At 45.9% G+C, this 15,408-nt stretch overlaps 1 protein-coding gene across 2 annotated transcripts in view; it reads right to left on the bottom strand.

Annotated features, from left to right (window-relative positions):
* The window catches only part of SMG1 (SMG1 nonsense mediated mRNA decay associated PI3K related kinase), a 110,748-nt gene that overhangs the window by 32,437 nt on the left and 62,903 nt on the right, over positions 1-15,408 (bottom strand). For both annotated transcript variants that reach the window (XM_073647650.1, XM_073647651.1), the window contains exons 33-35: positions 9,790-9,928; positions 1,999-2,229; positions 370-547 (exon numbers count right to left, since the gene is read on the bottom strand). In XM_073647650.1, the coding sequence (XP_073503751.1) occupies positions 370-547; positions 1,999-2,229; positions 9,790-9,928 (548 nt within the window). The remainder of the gene's footprint in view (positions 1-369; positions 548-1,998; positions 2,230-9,789; positions 9,929-15,408) is intronic.

Raw genomic sequence — 15,408 nt, 5'->3', positions numbered from 1 at the left:
ACAGTACAATTTTTTTTTTGCAAATGAGAAAATGCAAGCAGTACACATAGCATAAAAAATAACCAAGCGTGTGTAATAGCCCTCATAAACATTAGATAGGAGTCAGCCATCTTTCTGGACTCCTCTGGCAGTGGCTTACATCCCCGTTGGACGGATAGATCCTTTTCACCCCTGACATTATCTGTCAGGGGGAGAGGTGGGAGGCCCCCCATGTACGTTATTATACTTTACTCCGATCCCCTGCGATATCAGCAGATTTGGACGACTTTAGCCTGGTGTGCATGGGGGGTTTTAAGCCTTTAAAGTAAATTTGTGAAATTCATTTTGTATTATTAGTTTTCACTGCAAATTAGACAAGTATATCATCACCTCTCCAGGGTGCTGTGGGTGTAGTCTCCAGTCCCTGCTCCAGATACTGCCGGAGTTCTCCAGCGTGTTTCACCAACAGTCTGAGCAGTCGGAGCGTGGCCATAACAATGACGTCATCCGTGCTCTGCTTAGACGGGCTGTTCAAGTGCAATCGGGGATCATCTTCATCCAGTGAAACCTTAACAGAACAGAAATGTTACAATTACCTATTAGTAATTACAGAAACTCCACAAATATTTGGTTAAAAGAAAACAAGAATTGTAAAACTTTAAATGAGAATTTACAAAATTTATAGAAAAACAAGAACAAAATTTGTAATCTAAAAGAGGACTTATTAGCATGTCTGATTAATGGGGTTGTTCTCCCTTAGAGTGACTGCAGATTTGTGTATGCTCACAATGCTGCGAGGATTCTCCAGTGCTGGGAGTGGCGAGCGCAAATATGTGATTTGCATACATCCGGTCACATGCAGACTAGATGTGGGTGGACTCACTCAATGCAAGTGTATTGAGAGAGGCCGGACACAGTCTAGTCGAAATGTGGCTGCAAGTATGCAAAACAGATACTTGCAATCACATGGCGTCCTGCTCAAGGCACCGGAAACTCCTCACAGCACACAATGCGCGCGTTGTGAGGATTCACAATTCTGCAGTCACATATAGTGAGTGCAAACTTGTAGCCTAATGCAGGGACAAACTCTTTAAGTAATTGGTTTCTGGAATATTTTTCATTTTTGGAACTGTTACTCTGTAATTACTCATTAAAATTTGTATGAATAAACTGACAACTTATGGCAATGATGAGTCTCCCTAAATACAATGTCTCTTAGCAATCGTTCAGCAGTGTTAAAAAAACAAAAAGCTGGAGTGGTGCTTTATATTTCATTGCTGGAGTGGTTCCATTAAAATATGTTCCCTGACCCTAGTAACATACTTACCAGCCGCCGTCTTCAGCTCTTCCTGGGGCCACTTCGATCCCAATCTACCATCTTGTGACTGCAACTTCCGACTAGCCGGAAGTCAGAGGTCACTGTTACAAGCTCTCGGTGTAAATCTAGGAGAGCCTTGTCCCGGCTCTCAGACTTACATTGAAATGTGACTTCCACATCACCCAGCAAACACTGGAGTGATCCGACAGGTCACAACCTGCAGAAGACCGACCGGATCGGTGCTGGTAATAGATGAAGATGGCAGCTGGCAAGTATAAGACTAGGTGCAGACAACGTAGATTAGTGCCACCACTCCAGCAATAAAATAAAAAACCCCACTGGAGTGCTTCTTTAATATTGTGTAGGGGCAACATCCTACTAACATAGGGGTATTCTCATGCCTACTTCTAAATTTATTCACACATTTCTGGGAAAAATGGAGACCACCACTATACAACGGAGCTCTTATTGAAGCTCAGATGACCATGTTAAAACGAAACCTATCAAGTCTGGAGGGGACAACTAGATTTTTATGTATAAACATGAAATGCAAACAGTGGAAACATATACAGTGGGAATAGATTTTATTCCCCTTCTGCTGGTGTTTGGACGTCCGATGAGATACTTCCGCAACCTGTTGACAGGCAAGTTGGGTGTAAAGTGTCAGACACAGATTTAATCAAACTATTTTTTTTACTCACCCGTCCGGCATTAAGTTTTAGAAAGGTGAAGTAAGCGCTGCAAGACAATTTATATAAGCTGAATATCCGGTCCACTACTTTACGCCAAAGCTTGATTAGCCCCTCTGAAGCGGTCTCATCAAGGTCTGCTAGCCAAGGGCAAGTGGCCAGGAGTTGTCTCCAGATGACGTCAACTGTATCATTTTCATCGTTGCCCTCATTCTCTGTGATCTGAAGGGACATATCCTCATCCTGAAACATAAAAAAGGAAATGCATGCATCCTTATTAGTAAAATGGTACTTTGCAATTTTAAGTACTAGGTGTTATATTTGTACATGTTCAGCAATTTGTTAGGTGCACCACACAGAGAACACCGGAGGGCAGAGGTTATTAGATGGGAACGGTACCTTGCATAAATCAATATTACAAGTCAAGAGAAGAAACTTTGTATCTGTATCAGAGAAACACGTTTTTCTCCACTTATCACCCACCTCCTGAACTCTTCATTAACTTTGTAAAAATAAACAGCTGAAATCTGTCTTACTAGACAAATGACGGACACCATTCTGAAGGCTAAAGAGGAGAGGAGCAGAGCCAGACACAAATACATTATGCTACCATTTTCTAGCAAGTACATTGGCTTATACCACAGCTGGATTCACATCTACACTGCTTAGTACTGCTTAGTAATTTCCTCAATGCTTCTGCTGCTTCTACCAAAGCAAAAAAGAGAAGAAATCTGTGTGTTTAGTTTATACGAGACATCATGGCAGCTACTCTAGTCTGCAGAAGCGAAAACTGGCAAAATTGCAGAAAGCAAGGCATAATTGTCAGAAATAGTTTTATCCCTCGTGCACAAACACAGGACAGGTTATTCTAAAAAGATAACTCAAAATATAGTTACACTTTTGAAGGATTATAAGGTCACCTTTATGAAATAAGCAAAATTAGTCGGCATAAAAATACGTTTGCAATTGAGTTGCTTTTTCTATCTGATGTCATTCTCCAGCTTTTGGATTACACTGTTTACAGTATTTACATTCTAGGCCAAGGAGGTAACTCCCGAGATCCCACTCGCCTTTCATCAGCCCATTCATTTATCATCAGCACTCAGTGCTGCACACCTCTCCCTGTCAGCTTGTGTTCAGACCTGCTGTTATTAGTTCTGCAAAGTCAGAAGTTCCTAGCCCCCACCTGTGACTGCTTCCAGAGCAGCTCCCCTAATCACTGCTCACTTTTCCACAGCATGTGTTTGTTCAAAGGCACGGTCATCTACAAATGGGAACTACTGTGATAACAGTGTAGATTTCAAAACAAGAGCATTTGAGTGTGTCACAAAAGCTGAACAGAAGGTAAAAACTACTGAATCAGACTTGTCACTCAAGGAAGAGCGCGCACCCTCCCAGCAACCGGGAAGTGAAGAGGCTGGGGAGCTGTGCGCTCCTGAAGACACATGTTGAGAATAACCCTTTAAAGGTATTCACTCTTAAAGCCATCATTCCAGACCATGACTTTCAGCAGCACAAACCATCATGCCATCAGGTGAACAACCCTTCTTTCTTTTTGTTGCTTACATAGTTTAGAATTCCAAACCTCAAACATACTCGTAGCAAAGTGAAATTCTCTGAACAATGGGTTATGTATGAAGGATTTTGGGAGAAAGCAGTAGGAGACGCAACAGAAAACATTAACTTGAACAAGCGCAAGATAGGCATAACAAAGGAGGGAACTGTGTTCCCCCAATAAAGGCAGTGAGAAAAAAAGATTTTACACCAAGTTCCTAAAATCCTTTTTTCTCTATCGCTTCATTGGGGGACACAGGAGACCATGGGACGTCCTAAAGCAGTCCCAAGTGTGGGAAAATCTAACGAAATGGAAGAACGCCCAGAGCAAGACTAGGCCCGGCCGACTGCCGCTAGCAGAACCTTCCTACCTAAGCTTGCATCAGCCGAGGCATAGGTATGCATGCTGTAAACTTTGAAAGGTTTATGCTGAAGACCATGCAGCAGCCTTGCAGAGCTGCGATGCAGAGGCCTGCCTAAGTGGAGTGAGCTTTGATCCAGGGCAGGGGCAGTCTATCCTGTGTGCCATACGCTTCCAGGATGGCAAAGCAGATCCAGCGGGCGATTGTGGCCTTGCAGGCTGTAAGAGCTTTGCAGTGGCCCTCTGGAATCACGAACAAGAAGTCAGAATGTCTGAAAGTTGCTGTTCTGGAGAGATTGTTCCAGAGGACGAGCTGGAGATGGACAAAAGGAAGGACTACGCCCTCATTTAGGTAGAAGGGGGAAACCACCTTCAGGAGAAAAGAAGGTATTGGAAGTAGCACCACCTTGTCCCGTTGAAACACAAGGAAGGGCTAACGGCACGAAAGAGCCGCCAGCTCCGAGATGCATCTGATGGAGGCGATGGCCACCAGGTAGGCAACCTTCCAAGAAAGCAGGGGGAGAAAAACTTTGTGAATGGGCTCAAAGGGGAAACCTGAAGAGCATTTAGGACCAGGTTGAGGTCCCAGGGGTACCCAGGAGGATGATGATAGGGAGCAGCAGAATAAGCAATTCTGTCTGTGATGAGATTGATTACTTCTGTATAGCAAGCTCTTCTGGGCCAGTTGGGAGTCACAAGAATAACTAGTACTCCCTCCACATTGATCTTTTTGGATTTGTCTGGGAATAAGTGGCAGAGGTGAAAAGAGATATGACAGGCGGAACTCTGACCAAGGGAGGATCAGAGTGTGAGAGGCAATCGAGATACCTGGAAACAAATAACTTTGTTGTTCATCCTGGATGCCATCAGGTCGACGTCAGGTGTGAAGCACCTTAGACGGATTTGCCTGAAAATCGATAGACCCTGGTGACTTAGGAAGTCGGCTGCCAAGTTGTCCACTCCAGGAATGTGGACAGCTGATAAACCAGGCAATTTCTGTTCGGCCCAGGCCAGAATCTGATAGACCTTAAACATGACGGATCTGCTTCGAGTTTTGCCCTGTTGATCTATGTACGCGACGGCCGTGGCATTGTCGTACTGGATATATACGGAGTGACCAGTTAGGAGATCCTGCCAACATTGAAATGCACTGTGAGGAGATATTTATCTGCGTGGGCAATTTGATCAGCGAGATCGCCCAGTTCGTCAGGTGGGGCACCTGAAAGGATGCCTTGACGAAGGAGTTTGGCCCAGGCGGAAACCGATTTGGACACCAAAGTGGGGGCGAAGGCGGGACAGAGTGAGGACCTCATAGCCTCAAAGGCGGACTTGGCAAGTGATTCAATGTGTCTATCGGAAGGATCCTTGAGGAAGCGGCCGCCTGTAAAAGGGAGGACCGTGTTGGAGGACAATTGGGAAACTAGAGAGACCACAAAAAAAGAGACTCAGTCCAAAGTTTGAGCAGCAGAAAGGGATGGGGGGGGGGGGGGGGGGTGTCTGTGGAGGTCAGATGCCTGTGCTGTATTGGGGCTGGCGTAGGAAGAGCAGGAAAGAGGCTATTCTGGAGGATGTAGATGGTGAAGAAGATCCAGAGAAGGAAGAAAGGGACCGCTTCCTTGATCTCATGCGTGATCTGCCATGACAAAGTGAACGAGAGGCTGAACCTGATCCGTCCCACAGAACAATCGAGGCACACGTGTTTGCTGCTGTATTAGGCAAATGGTCGAAAAGCGCATTTGGGAAACCCTGGTAAGGTTGGCAACAGAATTAAATAGCCAGGCGGCCCACTCTGGGGGGGGGGGGGGGGGGGGGAGGGGGAGGGTGTGCACTCTCTTCCTGGGCAGTGGGAGCTCCAGGGTGGCTTGCATCATGGGAAGGGTACAGTCGGGGCAGAGGTGTGAGTGCTGGCCAGAGGGCCGTTTTATCTTACAGGAAGAACAGGCAAAGTGAAGAATGGGGGGGCGGGAGCAAGTCTCCTTAGAGCTGGACATAAAGTACTAGTGTGGGTACTGCTGAGGAGCTGGAGCCTGTGAGCCCTATTAGGCAGAGGAGATCCGTTCTGTAGAAGAATCCCTCTCCAGAGGTGATATCAGGATGTGGCTGGCATTGTGTGCACGGTCGACGGGGATCCGTGTGGAGGATGTATCCCATTATCCTGTGGAGGACGTCAGAATGCAACCGGCAATGCGAGTGTTGTGGTAGGCGGCAAAGAATGATGGCGACGACGCGGGGAGGACGGGGCGATGCCCAAGGAAAAGCGTAGTAGCCCAGGGGAGGGGGGGGGGGTAGTAGTCCAGGAAGGAGTGGTAGGCAGAAAAGGGAAAGTAGTTCGGGGAAGGATGGAGAATATCTGTCCTGTAGTGGTCCCGATTCCCTCTGCGAAGAATTAAGATGGTCTTCAGGGGCCCTCAAGGGGGTCACTGGGATTCGTTAGTCTTCCTTCCGGCACCATCTAGCTATGGTGAACAACTGGGCTGGGATTAGATGGAAAGGACAGTCCTCTGGCCGCCCTGAGACACTCTTGATGTGCTGGGGGGGGTATGGTCCTGCTGCATAAACACGAGAGGGTACGATGTGGAGGATCACAATGTTCTCTCGGTTTCTAGGGAGGAATCAGTATCTTACGTGAGAATAAGGAGATTTTTGTGTACTCACCGTAAAATCTCTTTCTCTTAGCCTCTAATTGGGGGACACAGGACCTTGGGTGTTATGCTGCTGTCCACTAGGAGGCGACACTATGCTTATCTGAAAAAGATTAAGCGTGGCTCCTCCTCTGCAGTATACACCCCCGGACGGCATCAGCCTACTCCAGTTTTGTGCAAAAGCAGTAGGAGGAACGTAACAGATAACATAACCATGCCTATAAGAAGGCAACTATGTAAGAACTCAAAGGAAAACCAATATGAGAACTCAACTTAACAGCCCGGAACGGGCAAAGGATGGGTGCTGTGTCCCCCAATTAGAGGCTAAGAGAAAGAGATTTTACGGTGAGTACACAAAAATCTCCTTTACTCTGTCGCCTCATTGGGGGACACAGGACCTTGGGACGTCCCAAAGCAGTCCCTGGGTGGGAAGCAATGGACGAATATTGTGTAAACGGGTCCCTACAATTGGGGCACCGCCGCCTGCAGAAGACGTCTGCCCAGGCTCGCATCTGCGGAGGACTGGGTATGAACGTTGTAGTGTTTTGTAAACGTGTGTAGGCTAGTCCAGGTGGCTGCCTTACACACTTGTTGTGCCGAGGCCTGGTGAAGAATGGCCCAGGAGGCCCCTATCGCACGTGTAGAGTGTGCCGTAATACCTGCTGGAAGAGGAGAATTTTTGAGGCGGTAGGCCTTTTGTATGGTGGATTCGATCCACCTGGCAAGGGTAGCTTTAGAAGCTGGTAGACCCTTGCGGCCGCCTTCCAGAAGAAGGAAAAGAGAATCAGACTTCCGGAAGGGCGCAGTCCTAGACACATAGATACGCAGTGCCCTGACAAGGTCAAGCGTATGCAAAGCCTTTTCCACTCTATGAACCGGAACCGGACAGAGGGATGGTAGTGAAATTTCTTCATTGAGATGAAAGCTGGATACAACCTTCGGAAGGAAGAATGGAACCGTACGAAGGACTACCTTGTTCTGGAAAAAAATCAGGAAAGGCTGTCTGCAGGAGAGTGCCGTGAGTTCAGACAACCTGCGTAGCGAAGTGATTGCCACGAGGAAAACCACTTTCTGGGATAGAAGACGGAGTGGGACTTCCCTAAGGGGTTCAAAGGGCGTTTCCTGTAATGCTGTCAGCACCAGGTTGAGGTCCCACGCTTCTAGAGGTCGTCTGTAGGGGGGAACCAATCGGGAAACCCCCTGGAGAAATGTTCTTACTTGCGGTTTATGAGCAATGCGTTTTTGAAAAAGCACTGAAAGAGCTGACACCTGGCTCTTAAGGGAGGCCAGGGATAGTCTGGCTTCCAGGCCCGATTGGAGAAAACCGAGCACCCTGGGTAGGGAATAAGGGAGTGGGGTCTGGTTACGAGATTCGCACCAGGTAAAGAAAGTTTTCCAGGTACGGTAGTAAATCTTGGCAGAGGTTGGTTTTCGTGCTCTGATCATGGTTTCAATGACGTCTGGCGAAAAACCTGCCTGGGTTAGAACCCAGGTCTCAATGGCCACGCCATCAAATTGAGGGCCTCTAAGTTCTGGTGGTAGAACGGGCCTTGTGACAGAAGATCCGGGCGATTTGGGAAGAAGCCAGGGAACGTCTGCTGTGAGTCGTACGATGTCGGCGTACCATGTACGCCTGGGCCAGTCCGGTGCGATTAGGATGGTTGGAACTCCTTCCTGTTTAATCTTTCTCACCACTCTGGAAATCAGGGGGAGAGGTGGAAAAATGTACAGGAGCTGGAACTGGGTCCAGTCCTGAACCAGGGCGTCCGCCGCTAGAGCTCTCGGGTCGCGTGTTCTGGCCATGAAGTTGGAGACTTTGGCATTGAGGTGAGACGCCATTAGGTCCACATCCGGAGTGCCCCAACGATGGCAGATCTGTTGGAAGATTTCGGGATGGAGAGCCCACTCTCCCGAGTCTATTCCTTGTCGGCTGAGAAAGTCTGCTTCCCAGTTGTCTACACCTGGAATGTGGACCGCAGAGATAATGGAGCTCGTTTTCTCCGCCCAGTGAAGGATGCGTGTCACCTCTCGCATCGCTCTGGCACTGCGGGTTCCCCCTTGGTGATTGACATATGCCACGGCTGTGGCATTGTCCGATTGTACTCTGATGTGAGAGGCTGCCAGTAAGTGATGGAAGGCTCTCAACGCTGCAAGGGCGGCCGAAGCCGCGGTGTAAATTTATTTTCTATGCCCAAAAGGGCTCCAGGCCAGCGCGGTAGTCTGGGGGGGGGGGGTCGGATTAAAACCGGACCCCTCCCGGATTGAAAGGCAGAATGGCGGTGGGGACATAAGTGGAAGGGGGTCTCTGAAAAGAGTCCCCCTTAAGTGCTTAAGATGAAAAGCTGCCGCAGGTGCAGGGTCTGTGAAGGCCTGTGCCTGTGTGTGCCATGGCTGCCTGCACTCCCCCCGGCTCCTACAGGGTCCCACAGACAGACTGGGGCTCCTGTATTGCTGCTGGTCCTCGGCTGCGGTGCGCTGGCTGGTGAGAGCTGCAGATGCTGCCGTCCAGGCCCTACCTGATGGTGTCTCAACCTAATACCCCCAGGGGGGATTAGGGAGGGTGCCGCTGTCACCTGTCAGGGGGCTTTGTCCTCGCCTCAACTTCGGACCAAGACCGAGGGAATTGGGGAAGGAGGGGGGTTCTCAACTTCGAGCCTGACCCGAGGGGCCGGAGAAGGAGCAGCATGGTGGCTACGCCATCTCAACTTCAACTGTACACCCCGTAGTAGGGGGCAGAGGAAGGAGCCATGCCAGGGGTCTCTTAAGAGACCCTCTTTTCTTCATCTGTAATCCCGTGCTGAAGCGAGGGACGAGTGAAGGTCTGAGGTGTGCCTCCTTGCGACACTAAGCAAAAACTGGAGTAGGCTAACGCCGTCCAGGGGTGTATACTGCAGAGGAGGAGCCACGCTTAATCTTTTTCAGATAAGCATAGTGTCGCCTCCTAGTGGACAGCAGCATAACACCCAAGGTCCTGGGTCCCCCAATGAGGCGACAGAGTAAAAAAGGATCGCACATGTTGAAAGCCTGCATGACTGATCCCTCCCTCCTGACAACTGACAAATTAAAACTGTGAAACCTTTACTTCCATGTAATACTCGTCTAGCCAAAATCAGCAGGTTCAGACGACTTTAATTAAAGACGGTTAGGTTTCATAACACACATGCTCCTATAATGCAGTTTTCACCAGAGGCCTGACGCTAGTGTCCTACCCTTTGTGCAGTGTTTTAGAGCAATGATTGTACATACCTGGATGCCAGCAGGCCGGCACATAGCTTGTCCCAAGATCCCGTAAATCTTTTCTTTATCTTCTTCGGATACGTTATCTGGTAAAAGGCTTTGCACCTCTAATTTCTCTCGCTGAAGCAGTTTTACACCCTCACCTTGACTAAATATACAAGAACGAGAGAAACAGGTTACATACAAGTGATATTGCTTACTCTAACTGGCATTATTGAATGCATGTAAGGGCGCAGTCAGACGGCTGTACAAATCGTAACGTAGTGCTCGGAGTGGCCGGCGGCTCTCCTGACACGAGCACATGTATTTCTATACAGCCGTCACACGTGTCAGGGGAGCAGCCGGCCAGTCCGAGTATTGGGTTCCAATCTCAATTACATTTATACGGTCATCTGACTGAGCCTTCACTCTTTTCCATCACTAGGAAACCAGAGAGACTCAAAGAATTAAAAGGACTATTCCTTTCTCCAAGATCCTATCCCAATGGGGGCGTGGAGATGCCGTGGAGCTGAGAGGACGCAGGAGACCTGAGCTCCCGTAATCCGGAGCATAATCCTGCACTTACCGGACCCTGCAGCACAGCACCGGAGAAGAGAGGAGCAGCAGGGCTTCTGAAGAGCTAATACAGAGAGGGCTCCGGTCCTGCGCTCTCTGCGGACCCCGGCAGAGTAAATCTCTCTGTGGAGCGGCGGCCATCTTGAGGGCTCTGCACGTGGCACAGCTTACAGGTGCCATAGGAGACACACGCTGGCAGTCGGTCTCCCTTTGCAGAGCCTGAGGAGCGACGGTTTCTAGAGAGGTACAGCGGTGAGTGTACCGGACAACCCGGTCCCGCATTCTATCTGGGGGCCACTGGATTACATTTAAGGAAAAAAAATCACAGCAGCCACATCCTATTTCTACAAGGGGAAGCATAAACCCGGGGACATGAGACTTTCAGCCTACACTTAGTCCCTGGCGTTTGTATACGGGACACAGAGTGGCAGAAACAAATATAAAGCAGCCAGCAGCCATTATCTCCTCCAACCTTTATTATTGAAATACTACATCTTTTATCCTGGAACTGGTATATAACTGATAAAAGATATTACTGAGACACCGCTGCAGCAAAGACACCAGGTGGCAGCATTGTACAGTCTTTAACTTCTACATAACAAGTCTGCATAATAAACTGAGTAATCATAATATACTCTGCTTATAACGCTACAAAATGAGCCGATGGAAAAGCTCGAGTACAGCAGATAAATTGAAGGACTTTGCCATTGGGGACACCTTGAGACTGGCAAGACAAAAAGGCCCTATTAAATACAACAACTCTACAATTTCTATCTTCCCTGATATTTCTGTGGAACTACAGAAACAGAGAGCACAGTTCATGGATGTTAAGAAGAAACTCAAAGACAAAGGGATTATCTACGCTATGGCTTATCCTGCTCGTCTCCAAATTGTTTCTGGAAACTCTTCTACTTTCTTTGCTACCCCGGAGGAAGCGTTGGAGTGGCTCCGGTTGCACCCAGAGCCTGGAAAGGGGTGACCGACACCCTTTATACCGCCGTTTCTACATTATACATTGGGGTTGATGTAATTTGATACACCTTTTCCATATGCGGGAGTTCAGACTTTGCATTGTCTAAGACAACATAATACCTCACACTGGGATGAGTGAAGGTATTCCCCGGAAGGATGGGGCACAAGAAAAGTTTAAGTTTACTTCTTGTTTACAAGCTGAATGCTGTTAAAGTGCTTGGCTCTATTTGCTTTGTCTCCATGCATTTTGAAATGTTGGGTCCTATAGAGGCAATAGTTCAACCAGGTGAGCCTCATAAATATATAAATTGGGAAGAAATGATTAGATACGTCAAAAGGGAAATAATGCCTATGAACAGTAATAGTGTAATGGTTCTTGTCTATTTTCATTATTCTTATATTAGATAAATGGCGTCACAATGGAAATGTATGACATGGAATATCAGAGGTCTTAAATCCCCTAAGAAGAGAGTTAAAGTGTTCTCGCAAAGCAAAAATTACCAGCCATATATCCTGGCTTTAGTCGAAACTAGGTGGTTAAATAAACCATGGGTGCAATGGTCGACACACTCTTACCATACAAGCTATTCAAGAGGAGTTTCGCTTTTAATCCATAAGGCCATTAGATGGGAGGTTAGGGAGGCCCATAGAGATTTAGAGGGAAGATTCGTCTTTATAAATGCTATAATAGATTCCAGAGAATACGTAATACTTTGTATATATAACCCACCTCCTGCTAATCTAACTATTATCCAAAAGGCAGTAAGCTTTGCACTAAACCATCCACATGCTCAAATCCTGTGTATGGGAGATTTCAACTTGATTATGGATGAGAATTTAGATAAAGAACTGGTGACATTAGAACGTCACTAATACCATCTTCTAATTTGTTTTCAACTTATATGGAGAGTATGGGTTGGATAGATCTGTGGAGATTACATCACCCAGGAACTAAGGAATACACATGTCACTCCTCAACCAAGTCTACGTTATCACGGTTAGACTAGATTTTCAGCTCTAGTAATATTGCAATGTGGGTACATAGTATTGAACATGGGGTGAGAGGGATCTCGGACCATAGCCCGGTGATACTGACACTTAAATTTGACCAGGTACGAGTCAGACCTACTTGGAAACTTAATCGCTTTTGGTTAAAGTTGATTGACCCTGACGATAGAATACCAGATCAAATACACTGTTTCGTGGAGGTGCATCCACTACCAAGGAATACTAAGATTTTTTGGGATACAATGAAGGCATACCTTAGAGGATGCCTCTCCTCTGCTATTTCTCACATAAAGAAATCGACTGCACAGGCCGATGCCAAATTTGAAATTAGATTAAAAGAAGCTGAACAGTCTTATATTTCTGACCCGTCTGATGAGAATAGAGTAAACTGGTTACACTCCTATAGATTATATACACAAAATGTTGACACTAAATCTAAACGTAAACTATTTTTCACCAATCATATTTTGCATTGGGAAACCAATCAAGTAAATTGTTGGCCTTTATGGTCCGCAAACATAATGACTCGAGTGCTAGTCTCAGGATTCGGACCCCAGGGGGCCAGATAGTTACTGCGGAGGAAGAAATTCTAAATGGCTTTCATACTTTTTATAAATCCCAAAGTGCCATAATAAACTAGAATGTGTCTCCTATTTGGCAGATTTTGATTTTCCCAAATTGAGTAACACACAACAATCCCTTGTAGATGCAGATATCACTTTAGAGGAAATAAACGCAGCCCTGGCAGATATGGCTTCGGGTAAAGCTTCGGGCCCTGATGGCCGACCTATAGAACTATCTCAGATATCAAAGGGGCTTGGTGCAACATCTTTTAGAGACTTTCTCAGAGCCGATGCAAAGTGGTTCTCTGCCTGAATCCTTTTATGACGCCAATATTATTGTTCTTATAAAGGAAGGGAAGGATCCTTTGGAGGGCGGATCATATCGTCCTATTTCACTTAAATGTGGATTACAAAATTCTCACAAAAATTCTAGCTTTGAGACTTAATAAGGTGATACTCTCAGTTGTCCACCCAGATCAAACAGGCTTTATGCCAGGAAAAAAAACGTCTATTAATATTAGAAGGGTACAATCAATAACTCAATATAGCCCTTTGATACCAGGAAATGATTGGGCCTTGGCATCACTGGATGCGGCCAAGGCTTTGACTCACTGGAGTGACCGTTTTTATTTACTTGCCTAGAGAAATTTGGATTTGGCCCTAAATTTCGGGCCTGGATTCAAATATTGTACAAGGCCCCTAAAGCTAAAATGACGATAAATTATTTATCATCCACATCTTTCTCATTGGAAAGGGGAACCCGTCAGGGATGCCCTTTGTCTCCGGCTTTATTCCCTCTGGCAATAGAAGCTCTGGCTATAAGAACACGATCATCTGAGGATATCAGGGGAATTACAATTGCAGACAGAACTGATAAAATTGGTTTATATGCAGATGACATGATATTTTTTATGGACAAGGTTAAAGATACCCTCCCATCTGTTATTTCCACTATTGATAGATTTAGTGAACACTCGGGCCTCTTTATAAATTGAGATAAATCTTATCTTATGTCTTTGTCGCCCTCTCCGAATACTGACTTGGAAACATTATCTCCTCTACCTGTAGTGTCATGTTTCAAATACTTGGGAATTATGATTGTAAGGAATGATAGAGAGGATCTACCGAGCAATATTCTTCCTTTACTGGAATATGCTAAGAGTACATTTTCCTTGTGGGGGAGATTACCGCCATCTGTGTCAGGAAGGATTAATTTAAGATGATCTTACTCCCTAAATTGAATTACATATTACAACATAGTGCAGTACCGGTCTCTAAATTTTTTTTACATCTCTTAATTCTCTGATGTCTACATTTATTTGGGGAAGCTCCAGACCAAAGCTGAGGTTAGATATGAGAAGAGCAGCTTTGCCTGACTTCCATCTATACTATTTAGCAGGTCAGCTTAAAGCGATCCGTAGCTGGATGCCTGACTCCCAATTACCGAATTCTGGCACACATTTTAGGCACAGGTTGTTTATTGGGTTTTCTAGAACTAAATAAGTCAACACCCATTAAGTTGCTACCCTTACATAGATTAGCAAGAACAGTATGGAAACAGGCAAAGAACCGGCTTTACACATGTTATAGCTGAAATGCCTATATGGGGGCATCTGTTTTTTGAGACATTATTGGAACATCCATCTGCTCCCTTTTGGATCGCTAATGGGGTCTGTGTGTTGAGAGATATTTATGGAAGATCTATACTGATGGCTTTTGAACAGGTGCAAAATAAATTCAAGGTTCCAAGATCTCAATTCTTCAGGTATCTCCAACTTAGGAATGGGCTTAGATCTCATTTACAAAACTGTGAAATAAACCAAACTATTTCCTCATTTCTTTTAATAGGAATACTTAAATCTCAAGGCCCACAAGGTCTTTTATCTAGCTTGTATACATATTTGCCATCAACAGGCTTAGACCGTATCCCTTTGCCAGCAAAAAATAAATGGAGACTTCTAATTCCGAATATGGGGGAGGAGGAATGGGATGAAATTTTGGAGTCTCCGTCATTTGTCTCTCCCTCTGTTAATAATAAGATGATTCAGCTTTATATTATTCATCAGTCATATCTCACACCCCACAGACTATATCAAATGGGGCGCTCCTCTAATTCAGAATGTCTACGTTGTCATACCATAGATGCTGACTTTGTCCATTTAATTTGGGACTGCTCCATTATTAGGTCCTTCTGGCAAGAAGTTACCCCCCTATTATCCTCTTTAATATCCATTCCAATTCCATGTGATCCCCTGATTTGCCTTTTTGGGGTAATGGAGGATGCCGCCTGGGACCATTATATTAAGATTTTTTTGAGAGAAATTATTGGCTTTGAGATGGATGGGCAACACACAGCCAACATTGCGTTCCTGGATCGCTCTGGTTAACTCCGTAATTCCATTTGAAAAGATTATATACCAAAATAGAGGCTGTCCATTACAATTCTCCAAAATATGGGACTATTGGAATTTTTCACATCTTACAATCTCTACTTAGGAGAAAGGTTTGAGCTTGTAAGTAATTATACAGG

The sequence above is a fragment of the Phyllobates terribilis genome, unplaced genomic scaffold (genome assembly GCF_046119375.1).
Source record: "Phyllobates terribilis strain yellow unplaced genomic scaffold, ASM4611937v1 Scaffold_9__5_contigs__length_417890890, whole genome shotgun sequence".
NCBI lineage: Eukaryota > Metazoa > Chordata > Amphibia > Anura > Dendrobatidae > Phyllobates > Phyllobates terribilis.
Note: the sequence above shows the minus strand (reverse complement) of the source record. Positions and strands in the feature narration are given on the sequence as shown.